The 13,165-nt window shown below is 40.7% G+C and overlaps 1 protein-coding gene across 1 annotated transcript in view; it reads left to right on the forward strand.

Moving 5' to 3' along the window:
- Window positions 1–1,155: 1,155 nt before the first annotated feature.
- Window positions 1,156–13,165, forward strand: part of ACADM (acyl-CoA dehydrogenase, C-4 to C-12 straight chain) — a 33,563-nt gene continuing 21,553 nt past the window's right edge. The window contains exons 1-6 of the mRNA XM_014544353.1: window positions 1,156–1,174; window positions 4,345–4,432; window positions 5,255–5,352; window positions 6,890–6,959; window positions 7,636–7,736; window positions 8,340–8,420. Of these exons, the coding sequence (XP_014399839.1) occupies window positions 1,172–1,174; window positions 4,345–4,432; window positions 5,255–5,352; window positions 6,890–6,959; window positions 7,636–7,736; window positions 8,340–8,420 (441 nt within the window). The 5' untranslated portion in view covers window positions 1,156–1,171. The remainder of the gene's footprint in view (window positions 1,175–4,344; window positions 4,433–5,254; window positions 5,353–6,889; window positions 6,960–7,635; window positions 7,737–8,339; window positions 8,421–13,165) is intronic.

Here is a 13,165-nt window from a genome sequence, read left to right on the forward strand (position 1 = left end):
GGGGGGGGGCACCGGGGGGAGAGGGAGGAGGGGACGAGGTGGGAGGTGGGTCGGAAGCCGCGGTGAGGAAGGAGCCCGTCCCGGGCCGGGATCCGGACCCTGGATCCGCCCCCCCCTCCCTGCAGTCAGGCTCACCCCTGCTCTCACGGTGGGACTGAATACGTCCCAGGTTTTGACCCTCCCTATCCTCTCGGCAGCTGCCCGGTATGCAAAGGCGTCCACCATTTAGAATGTCCTTTTTCTGTCTCTGCTCTTGAACCCTTCGCCTGTTTTCCCCGGACGCCCCGCCCTTGGCCGAATGGACCTGTCTGCTTTGGGCGGGCCTGTTTCTGCTGAACTGGCTTTGTATCTCTTCCATCTCGCAGCTCCCTGTCCCCAGGCCACGAAGGGAATCTCATTGTGCAATTGATGTAGACGAGAAAATGCAGAATTCAGATAGTCTTATCTCGAAGGCCTGCAAAGTCACGGGGAACGGGAAGTGGATACTTAATATGTTTAATGCGCTTTGGGGTTTGCAATGAGGAGGAACATGTTTCATTCGTTTAAAAAAAGTAAAAAAAAACCTACTGCAGAATTCTTCTTGAAGTTTGTATATTCCAGTGTTGTGTTGCACAGATTCTAAACTGTCACTAGATGCATTTTGCTATCCTAAATATTATTGATATATTCACACAAGACTGCCATTAAAAGGTCACTTATGGCTGAGTTAAGAAAGTTATGTTCCTGACCAAAGTAACAGTGTTAGAATTTAGAATAATTCTAATGGATTGTGCCTCCTTATTTGTCATTGCTGTGTAAGTTCATCGCTTCTGAAGCCACAAATAGGGGGATTTTTTTAAATGATTTTTAGCTCTGACACCAGAAAAAAAAAGACAGATTTCTCAGTCTCTCTAAGGAAGGATATAGGAAAAAAAAAAAAAACCCCATCCAGTAAACTTCAGCCCCTGTCTCCCTTTTTTGACATTCCTGTAATGCTAAGGCTCTTATATCCCTAAGAAATATACAGAAGTGTTTAATTTTAGTTGTGCCATTATTGCAGAGTTGACGCTTGATTAAAGTTGCTCTCTTTTAGAGATTTGGAATTCTATTGCTCTGGGCAGAGAACCCAATGTACTAAAACCATATGGCACTATGCTTCCAAGACATCATCCCATTTTAATCATCTCAACAAATGGTGATTCCTTTTCAAACTCCATTTTCCAGGTTTGAAAAGAAGTGACAAGAAGTTTGTAACCGATCCAAGGTCTCAAAAATTTTGTGGAATGTCAAACTCAAACTCAACTTGAGTTTAGCAATTATAAATCCAAGTAATATACTGTTCCTATATCTGGTATCTACTAAAACACATCACTAAATGATTAACATTAAATTATATAATTAACAGGTCAATGGGCATTGTTCCCTGGCTGCAAATACCTTTGTACTTTGTTTTATATAAAATGTATTTTTTAAAAATCATATTTTTTGTAAATTATTTTCAATCTAATATACCCTATTTAAAGTTTCTCAGAAAGCCACTTTACATTTTTTTTTTGTGAGGTCTAATTTTTGTATAGTGGTATCTGAGCACATATTTAGAAGAGTCACGTTTTGGGGGTTGATTTTTGTGGGATGTTATTCTTCTTTATAGAACCTAATAACCAATTAGGAGACTTGAAACTGAAAGAGTGGTATAGCAAGGCAGTCAATGGTAGGGGCTCTTAGTAAATGTCAGAATTAGAATCTTGGTTCCACCAACGAATAGCAGAGTGACTTTGGCCAATTTTACTTGACCTTCCTGAGCCTAAGTTTCTTCAAGTGCAAAATAGGAATCATTATAGTGCCTTATTCTTAGGCCTGACCTGGACAATCAGTGAATTAACATGTGGCATGTGGTTGTAAATGAGAATAGGTTTGGTCTGTTACAACTGGATAATGAGGACCAGAGAAACCGTGTTTCACTTTGAAAATAAAATTAAGCAAAATTACAAAGAAATGTGAATTTTCATACTTTATGTAATTTTTCAAAATTGTAGTATAAAGTATGTTGCGTAGTATAAAGTATGTAATTTTGAAAGGGCTGTTTAAATTAAGATACTTGACGATCTGTATTGTCACTTTATATGTAGGTGATTCTCTTTGTAAGTTAAAGTTGTAATCTACATAGTGGACAGTTTTCTTTTTATAGATTTTGAACAACATAAGTTCTTGATCTTTTAGTATATTATTCAGTTTCTCTCTTTTTTTCTTTGCCTAACTTACTAGAATTGCCTAGGGATAGTTCCATCAAAATTCTTGGAAATATAAATTGTGTACTTTTGGCCGTACACAATTATTTATTTATTTTATTAAATAAATAAATAAATAAATAACTCAAACATTTACTCAGGAGTTAAGTGGTTTTCAATTTGATAATTTTAACAGATACAAGTGATTACTTTTTAAAAAAACTGTCAATGAGTTTAAAATGGAACAGTAAGTATAGATGTGATTATATCTTTAGTATATCTTTGAAGAAATATACATATAGAGGGTGGGACAAAACTAGGTTTACAGTTGTGAGTACTCGAAACAGTTTATTCTTATATTATTATTTATCGAATTATTTTTCATATGGACAACTGTAAACCTACCTTTGCCTCACCCTGTATATTAAGACAAGTAGTATATTAATAGTCTAGAACAGAACTGGCAAACTTAAAAAAAAGTAAAGGAACAGGTAGTAAGCTTTGGCTTTTGTGCCGAGCCAGCTCAGCCAAGGGTTTGAAAGCCTGAGTGAGGGCAGCGAAGGATTAAAGAAATGACAAAGAGAATAAGCTGGGTCTAGGTCAGGGGTGGGCAAACTTTTTGACTCGAGGGCCACAATGGGTTCTTAAAATGGACCGGAGGGCCGGAACAAAAGCATGGATGGAGTGTTTGTGTGAACTAATATAAATTCAAAGTAAACATCATTACATAAAAGGGTACGGTCTTTTTTTTTTTAGTTTTATTCATTTCAAACGGGCCCGCCGCGGGCCGTAGTTTGCCCACAGCTGGTCTAGGTGGATCTTCCTGTGCCTGGCTGAGGCCACACAGAGAGATCCAGAGGCAAGCTGAGCCTTTATTTTATAGTCAGAGGTAAACAAGGTAGTGGTCACCATAGTTACAGTGTTCTTGTGAGTTTTACTTGTTTTTGCAGCACTTGCTACATCTCCCTCAGCCCATTAGCTTCCCAGATAAGATCTAGGGAGCTTCATAAGGTCAAGCCTAATTATGCTAAGAGGACTGTGTCCTCTAAACTGGGACTTGTTTGTGGCTTTGCCAACAGGTCAGTCCGAGGCTTAACCCTATAGCCGTGCCCTACAGGCTTTGTGGATCATATGGTCCCTGTGGCAACTACACAACTTTGGTGTGGAAGCAGCAATTGACAATATGGTGTGGCTGTGTTCCAATAAAATGTAATTTACAAAATTGGTGGCTACCCCTGTCTTAGAACATTCTGAGAATACTTAAACAGCAGAAGATAAAGAACATGATTTTAGGCTATTTTGGTTTATGAAATAGAGTGAGATATCTTAGAAAAAATATCCTTCAGGCGGAAGATTCCTAGAGGCATTTGTGGGAGGCTCACAGGGACAGTGTCAAAGTTGATGGACTGGCCCTGGATGGTTGCTCAGTGGTTAGAGCGTCGGTGGGGGTTTGATTCCCAGTCAAGGGCACTTACCTTGGTTGTGGGTTCACTCCCCACCTGGGAGGCAGCCAGTCCATGTGTCTCTGTCATCTCTCTCTCTCTCTCTCTCTCTTCCTCTCTCTCCCCCCCTTCCTTCCTCCCTCCCTCTCCTCCCTTCCTCCCTCCCTCTCCTTCTTTCTCTCCCTTCCTCCCTCCCCCCTTATCCCTCCCTTTCACACCCTCTTAAGAATCAATGGAAAAAATATCCTCGGGTAAGGAATAAATAAATAAATAAATAAATAAATAAATAAATAAGTTGATGTACTGGGCAACTTTTGCACACAGTACAATACCATCCTATTGTTGCCAACACTTCTCAATCACAAGTGTCCTAGAGCTTGTAGGTGAGATTTCCAGACTAGTGGTTCTAAGTTAGCTGCTACCCCTGACTATTATTTGCCTTGGAAATACTCCCACTTTAGTAATGTAAATACTACTGAATAGATCTATTTTCATTGCTTTAAAAAAAATTCCTTTTTGATAGGTGTTCAAATATCTGGTAATTGGCTTATTTACTATAGAAATCAAATTATAGTTAAAGACACTCTGCTCTTGAGTGGGATCAAACAAGTTGTTGTACTCGTAATTGTCAGTACTCTCTTATTTGATTAATGTTTAATTTATCAAATTTATTTTAATAAAATTGTTCTTTACAGGCTCTGAGAAGTCTTTCTCGCTTTGACTGGAGATCACAACATACAAAAGCTGCCCTAAAACGTGAACAAGGATTTGGATTTAGTTTTGGTATATGTTTTGTTCTGTCTTTTGACTTTGAACTTAAATTATTATGTATATGCAGCTCTCTATGTATGTATTTGTCTGAAATGTTGATTAAAAAATCTTAGTAATGTCTGTCAATGAACAGAATCAATCACCATCCACTGATTGTCCACAGTTAGTCACACCCATTCTTGCTGACCTCATTTTTTCTTTAGCATAATTACCCTACCCATAGAGCTGTTAGCAGCATACATATTTTCCTGCTCTTCTTTCTAAGGATGTAGCACAAAATAAATAACAGAGCGTCGTCCCCTGCAGCAAAGGGTGGCAGGTTCGATTCCGAGTCAGGGCACATGCCCAGGTTGCAGATTTTGACCACCTGATGCAAGAGGCAGTCTATCAATGTCTCACGTATCGATGTTTCTCTCCCTCTCTCTATAAAATCAATTTTTGAAATGTTTACTAAATAAATAAATAAAATGAAGATCCTGGGCAAAGCGTTTGAAATGAAAATCCCTATCTTAAGCATCCTTTGCCTCCTAAAGTACTGCTTGTTTCAAATTATTTCCTTTCCTCTAGTTAAAAGACCCATTTTCTCAGTTCACTTGTTCTCAGGAAATATTTGTAAAAGCTAGAAATATTACCTATCTCCTTTGGCTTAGATTTCTTTATATTGCACAATGAAATCTTGATTAGTTACAAAGTTCCTTTGTAATCTTTTGACTTTCTGCTTAATCAAGGGTTAAAAATCTTCATTATATGCATAAATTTCTACATACTAATTCCATAGGGCTTTTTTCCCTCAACTCATTCTATTTTAATGTTTTCTAAATAACTTTCCCTTAGAGTTCACTGAACAGCAGAAAGAATTTCAAGCTACTGCTCGTAAATTTGCCAGGGAGGAAATAATCCCAGTTGCTGCAGAATATGATAGAACTGGCGAGGTAGGTATCTCTGTGTTTGTTTCTGTATATTGGGTAGAGCTCTGCATCTCCCCAGCGTGGCAGAGTGGCCTAATGTAGTAGGTATCCTGTTGGGTCCAGTGTCACAGTCTCCCTGTTCACCTGACCTGGGCACTGCAGGTGGCCCTCCACCCTCTGTTGTAGTTGAGCTTTGATTGCTATTGGCATGTCAGTGGAAAGGATTTACCCCCAGTCCGATTGGCTGCAAGGACTGGTTGTGACCTCAGTGGAGGATCAGCTGTGTAGGACCCCATCCCACAGAGCAGGACTTATTTCAGCGGGGCTCTGGTGCCCACTGAGGCCACCCCTTGAGTGTGTCACTTACGGAGGTAGTTGGCTGGTGCTTTGATGTGGTCTGAAGCTGTCCACAAGATAAGCTGGCTCTGGGCTTCCCAGGAAGTGTAGGCTAAGGCCAGCCACCCCCACCCCCACCCCATGTTCCACCCAGCATGAGCAACAGAGTGATCTGCAGATGGCTGCTACTTGTGCTGGGCTTGGAGGGCCCCCGGTGAGACCAAGCTGCGAACCAGGCCTGATCCAAGGCCAGCTGCCGCTAGTGCCCGTCCTTAGGCACCTAGCAAAAGGAATAGGGCTTACAGAGGGCAGATGCAGTTTGTTTGAGAGACTTTAGGAAAGTTTGAATCATGAACCGAAACAGGCCACTTGTATGGAAAAGCCACTGGAAACAGCTTGGGTGGACCAGAAAGTAGGGTGCGGTGAAGTCTCGGGGTATCACCAGTGTGGGATGAACTGTGATAGCCAGATTAATGGAGACTCAGACATGGCACCTCCCTCTCAGCGCTGTGCGGGGAAGGGCTCAGAAAAGGAACAATGGACTCTGCCAGCACTTCTGTCTGGGAGAAAGCTGCCCCTCCAGCTTTTGCCCTTGTGTAAGACAATTCAGTTCCTCCCTGTGTGTCCCTGGTGCATTTTGAGATGCTACCCAAGTGCTGGAGCTCAGAGTGAGTGAGTCCTAGTAAGTCTGTGTGCTGGCCCTTTAATAGGTACTACCTGGGACTCCAGCAACCCTCCGTCTCCCTCAGCACAATCCCTGCTGGTTTTTACAACGAGAAGTTATGGAGACTTCTGTTCCTGGCACTGGAACCCTGGGCTGGGTAGCCTGGTATGGGGCTGGGACCCCCTCACTCCTCTGGGGGCACCTTCATGGCTGAGATACCCCTTCCAATTTTTATCTGCCACCCATGGGTGTGAAACCAGCCCATTTTCCGTCTCTGCCTCTCCTACCAATCTTGATGTGGCTTCTTTAGTAAATCCCTAGTTGTAGGATTCCATTCTGCTAAATTTCAGGTGGTTCAGAATTATGGTTTTCTGTAGTTTAGCTGTAATTGTAGGAGGGTGCAAATACCACATTTGCCTGCTCGGCCATGTTGACCAGAAGCCTCTATGCATTTTAAGAAGAGAAAAATCTTTTACATTTTTTACAAGACTATATAATCAAGTTATCTAGATTCTTAAATGTACATAGCTATTTTCTTTCATCTTTTTTCTTTCCTTTCAGTATCCTGTTCCCCTTATTAAAAGAGCCTGGGAACTTGGGTTAATGAATACACACATTCCAGAAAGTTGTGGTAAGCTTTCTTCACATTTTTAAATTCTAGAATGCATATAAGCAAGAAAAATTGTGAAACTCTGCTCAGTCATTCCTTTAAATACTTACTACCATTAAATATTGGCTTTCTACCCATGTCTCCCTGATCAGACTTCAGTACTGCCTGCTTCTAGAAGCCTTGTACTCAACACTTAGAGAGGCATTATTCCTTCTTTATAACAGGTTCCAACCTTAACTTGATCCTAAACGTTAGTAAATTTTTCCTCCAGAATTGGTCAATTTGTTGCATTTTAATTCTACCTTTGAGTTTACATTTTATTAAGAGGTTTTTGTTTTTTTCTGTGAGGTTTTCATTCCTTTCCTCAGATTTAAAGGATCAAAGTTTCAGCAGAGTGGAATCAAGTTTTTATAGAAGTTGAAACATGAAGACAAGTCCAGATTACAAATAGCAAGAGAATTTTTTTTTTGAAATTTTTAAAACTTACTTTAGAGAACTATAATTTGTTACTGTGCTAGCCTTAGCACATTTTTAGTTTCTTAGGTTATAGATACTATATTTGCAAATATGCTTTTAAAACCATTAGGTGAACTATTTTAATTCTGATTAGGTCATATTGGAAGTAATAATTCACCTTAATTTCAGCTGAGATGTACTACATATTATAATGGGCTTTTAAAATATTTTGATACTGTAGGAGGTCTTGGACTTGGGACTTTTGATTCCTGTTTAATTACTGAAGAATTGGCTTATGGATGTACAGGAGTTCAGACTGCTATTGAAGCAAATTCTTTGGGGGTAAGTTACTTACAAAATTAATTGTGTAACTGAGCCGTTGTTAATGAGACAGTACTACTAGGTTAGGTGAGTTGGTAGAGCACAGTTTTCTTTTCAAAGGTACACAGCATTCTTCAGTGAAGCCTGTATTTCTGATTCCAAAAACTTACCATTCTGACCTTGTCTCCAGTACTTGGAGTCCTAACTATCCCTGTGGGGAAACTATACACTTTGGCTGCTGCTTCAGTGGCAATTCTTAGGTAAGGGCAAGGCCAAACTCCAGCATTCAGGAGAAGGATCTTGATGGCTTGCTGCCACTGCTTGCAATGCTACAATTTAGTGAGCAATTTTTAGGAGGCCTGATTATATATACCACGTTATTTATCCTAAATTTAATTCTTTGTATATTATATATCAAGCCCTATATAACTTAATTTTATGAAAATACTTAGATTACAGAGTTATTTTCTTATTTTAGCTTTCCAACTAGGAGGCAGAATAAAGGCCAGTTCTTTATACTTACCCATTGGGGGAAAATAGTTCTTTATTTTAATTGGTAGTATCTCTGAATTTATACACCCAATAAAAATATCTTATTTCTTTAATGTCACTTTTCTTTGATAGCAAATGCCTGTTATTATTGCTGGAAATGAGCAACAACAAAAGAAGTATTTGGGGAGGATGACTGAAGAGCCATTAATGTGTGTGAGTATGTACAGCTGCTGCTGGATGTCACTTTTAAAGAAGGGAACAGGGTGCTGTTTCTCCTTTTCAATCTATATGTATACTTTGAGCTATAGCACATTAAGACAGAAATTACCAACATATTTAGGTATGATGATATTTCTGGGATGCCAAGAAACTGTCATAATAATTACTCTTGGTTATTTCCAGGTGGAAGATACCTACTTATGATAATATCTTAAGTGTCAGAAAAGTGTCATAATAATCCCCTAGCTTATTTCCACTAGAGAAATATCTACTCAATGGAGCACTCTGCAGTTCATGAACTGAGTGGCTGTATCACAAGTTCAGATTGAATGTATGACAGTAGTGTTTGAACTAGTAGTCTTTTGAACTAATAAATTAATGTGAATGAAAAGATATAATTATTTGTTGAATTAGTAACTTGGAAAGAATATTTATAGATTAGCTAGAGGCCTGGTGCACAAATTCGTGCATCAGTGGGGTCCCTCAGCGTGGCCTGCGGAATCGGGCCAAAACTGGCTCTCCGACATCCCCTGAAGGGTCCCGGATTGCGAGAGGCACAGGCCAGGCCAAGGGACTCACCAGTGCACGATCGGGGCCGGGGAGGGATGTAGGAGGTTGGCCAGCCGGGAGGGACTTCGGGAGGGTTCCAGGGCGTATCCAGCCCATCTCGCTCAGTCCCGATGGGCCGGACCCCAGCAGCAAGCTAACCTACCAGTCGGAGCGTCTGCTCCCTGGTGGTCAGTGCACGTCATAGCAAGTAGTTAAGCAGCCATAGCACATCATTAGCATATTATGCTGTGATTGGTTGAATGGCCCACCAGACGACCAGACACTTAGCATATTAGGCTTTTATTAAATAGGAATAGAGGCCCGGTGCATGAAATTTGTGCATGGCGGAGGGTGGGGGCAGTCCCTCAGCCCGGTCTGCACCCTCTCCAATCCAGGACCTCTCATGGGGTGTCCGACTACCAGTTTAGGCCCAGTCCCATAGATTGGGCAGTCGGACATGCCTCTCGCAATCCAGGACTGCTGTCTCCTAACCGCTCGCCTGCTTGCCTGCCTGATCGCCCCTAACCACCTCTGCCTGCGGCCTGATCACCCCTAACTGCTCCCCTGCCAGCCTGATCACCCCTAACTGCTCCCCTGCTGGCCTGATCGCCCCTAACCACCTCTACCTCAGCCCTGCACCCAGGACCCAGGATTCTCTTCCTCTGGCCAGCCGCAGGCACCTGGGACCCAGACCAGCTTCACCTGGGCTAGCCGCAGCTGCTGGCGCCCAGGAACAGGGGCAGGCGGCTTCTCCTTCTCCTGGGCTGCAGCCGCAGCCACTGGCACCCGGGACTGCGGGTGGGTGGCTTCTCCCTCTCCCGGGCCGCAGCCACAGCTGCTGGCGCCCAGGACCACGGGCAGGCGGCTTCTCCTTCTCCCGGGCTGCAGCCGCAGCCACTGGCACCCGGGACCACGGGCGGGCGACTTCGCCCGGGCCAGCTTTGTCAGGAAGGACATCCGGAAGGTTGTCTGGAAGACGTCCAGTCTAATTAGCATATTTCCCTTTTATTAGTATAGTTTCCCTGAGAGCTACTCAACAATGTTTAAATTGGATATTTTTTAAAAGCTATTTTTATACATATATACACACACATACTGAGGTTCTATTCTGAAAGTGTTCTAACTGAAGGATTATTCTTTTTTATTATTAGTCAAATTTTAATCTAGGTTGTGATGTGATACTGAAATATAATAAATTGTTGCTAGACTTGAGCTAATTGTGAGAATTAATCTGAAACAGTAGAATGTAATATTTGAAAATACATGTTTTTTATTAAGGCACCTGTATTTTGGGCAAACTGCTTACTATAGACATTATGCATATTCCCTAGTTAATTGCTAATTTTTTTCAACAAATGAGGGTTTATTAAAAGACTAATTCTTAGTATTATCTAAGAATTGTGTGAAATATCTAGAGTCTTATTCTGTAAAATATAGAATATTAGAAAATGGCTAAAAGCTATAGAATATAGATGCTTAGGAGAACCTGTCTTATTGCACTGATAAGAATATTTATAATTAATCTTATTAGATATAAATAGGTATTTCTAGAATATTAGAATCTTTAAAAGCAGTTCAAGTATATAAAGCATTTTTTGGCAGTTTTATTAGATATTAATATCTTTAGTATATGTAAAAATGCATTTACTATAGTTCCTAAGCTACTCTAACTTAAGAATTGATAAATGTTTAATGTACATTTCATACCTTCTAGTGCAGTATAGCAATAGATCTACTCAAAATACAAAGCCAAGGGTAAAACGAAAATAGTAATTTATAATTATGTTAATTATATATTACTATTTTATATTAATTTTAAGTTTTGGTTAATTTACACTGAGATTCAGTTAATTGTTTAACTTCCAATAAATATTTATAAAATTATACTACATACTAGAGGCCCGGTGCACGAAATTCATGCACTCAGGGGGTCCCTCAGCCTAGCCTGCGCCCTCTCACAGACCGGGAGCCCTTAGGGGATGTCCAACTGCCTTAGTGCTGCTGCGGAGGTGGGAGAGGCTCCTGCCAGCACCGCTGCACTTGCCAGCCATGAGCCTGGCTTCTGGCTGAGTGGTGCTCCTCCCGTGGGAGCACACTGACCACCAGGGGGCAGCTCCTGCATTAAGAATCTGCCCGCTGGTGGTCAGTGAGCATCATAGCGACCAGTCATTCTGCTGTTCGGTTGATTTGCATATTAGCCTTTTATTATATAGGATAATGTGTTTTATTTAAACTTTTAAAAAATATTTTTAACTACCTATATATATTAAAGCCTAAGCAACCATTACGACCAAACAACTGGAACAACCAGTCAACCAGTCACTATGATGCACACTGACCACCAGGGGGCAGATACTCATCACAGTGGGAGCACAGCTAACCTCCCACAGCCCCTCCCCTCAGCTAGCCAGCCCCACCGATAAGCCTCAATCGCCGGCCAGGCCAAGGGACCCCACCCATGCATGAATTCGTGCAGCGGGCCTCTAGTTTTATTTATAAAAAGAGTATAGAAGATTTAGAAAGGTATGAAGAACAAAAACATCTATAATCCCTTAGAGATGAACTTAACTGGTATGACTGTTTTACTATATTCTCTATCAATTTTTTTTTAATTTTGTTTTATTGCTTAAAGTATTATAAAGAGTATTACATCCCCTCCCTTCTGCCCCCCAACCCTCTCTGGCCTTCCCACTGCAGTTTGACAATCAGTTTGAGGCAGCTCTGCCTCTGTATCTATTATTGTTCAAAAGTTTGTAATGGTCTTTATTATCCATGAATGAGTGAGATCATGTGGTATTTTTCCTTCATTGACTGGCTTATTTCACTTAGCATAATGCTCTCCAGCTCCATCCATGCCGTTGCAAATTGTAAGAGTTCCTTCTTTTTTACAGCAGCATAGTATTCCATCGTGTAGATGTACCACAGTTTTCTAATCCATTCATCTACTGATGGGCACTTAGGCTGTTTCCAGATCTTAGCTATGGTGAATTGTGCTGCTATGAACATATGGGTGCATATATCCTTTCTGATTGGTGTTTTTGGTTTCTTGGGATATATTCCTAGAAGTGGGATCACAGGGTCAAATGGGAGTTCCATGTTTTGTTTTTTGAGGAAACTCCATACTGTCTTCCATAGTGGCTGCACCAGTCTGCATTCCCACCAGCAGTGCACGAGTGTTCCTTTTTCTCCACATCCTCTCCAGCACTTGTCGTTTGTTGATTTGTTGATGATAGCCATTCTGACAGGTGTGAGATGGTACCTCATTGTTGTTTTGATTTGCATCTCTCGGATGATTAGTGACTTTGAGCATGTTTTCATATGTCTCTTGGCTTTCTGAATGTCCTCTTTTGAAAAGTGTCTATTTAGGTCCTTTGCCCATTTTTTGATTGGATTGTTTATCTTCCTTTTGTTAAGTTGTATGAGTTCCCTATAAATGTTGGAGATTAAACCCTTATCGGTGATAACATTGGCAAATATGTTCTCCCATGCAGTGGGCTTTCTTGTTTTGTTGATGGTTTCTTTTGCTGTGTCTATCAAATTTTTAATACATAGTAATGTGTTTTTAACAATTGAGGTCATATTATTTGTGCAGTTATATCCTTTATATATAATGAATATTTTCTTATATTCTATTTCTTTTTTTTTATTTACATTTGATTTTTTTAAAATTTAAATCTTTATTGTTCAGATTATTACATTTGTTCCTCTTTTTTTACCCCCATAACTCCCCTCCTTCCAGCTCCCACCCCACCCTCCGCCCTCACTCCCCACCCACTGACCTCATCCATAGGTGCACGATTTTTGTCCAGTCTCTTCCCGCATCTCCCACACCCCTTTTCCCCCCAAGAATAGTTAGTCCGTTCCCTTTCTATGTCCCTGATTCTATTATAATCACCAGTTCATTCTGTACATCAGGTTATTTATTCACTTGATTCTTAGATTCACTTGTTGATAGATGCATATTTGTTGTTCATAATTTGTATCTTTACCTTTTTCTTCTTCTTCCTCTTCTTAAAGGATACCTTTCAGCATTTCATATAATACTGGTTTGGTGGTGATGAACTCCTTTAGCTTTTCCTTATCTGTGAAGCTCTTTATCTGACCTTCAATTCTGAATGATAGCTTTGCTGGATAAAGTAATCTTGGTTGTAGGTTCTTGCTATTCATCACTTTGAATATTTCTTGCCACT

This window comes from Myotis brandtii, unplaced genomic scaffold (assembly GCF_000412655.1).
Source record: "Myotis brandtii unplaced genomic scaffold, ASM41265v1 scaffold36, whole genome shotgun sequence".
Lineage (NCBI taxonomy): Eukaryota > Metazoa > Chordata > Mammalia > Chiroptera > Vespertilionidae > Myotis > Myotis brandtii.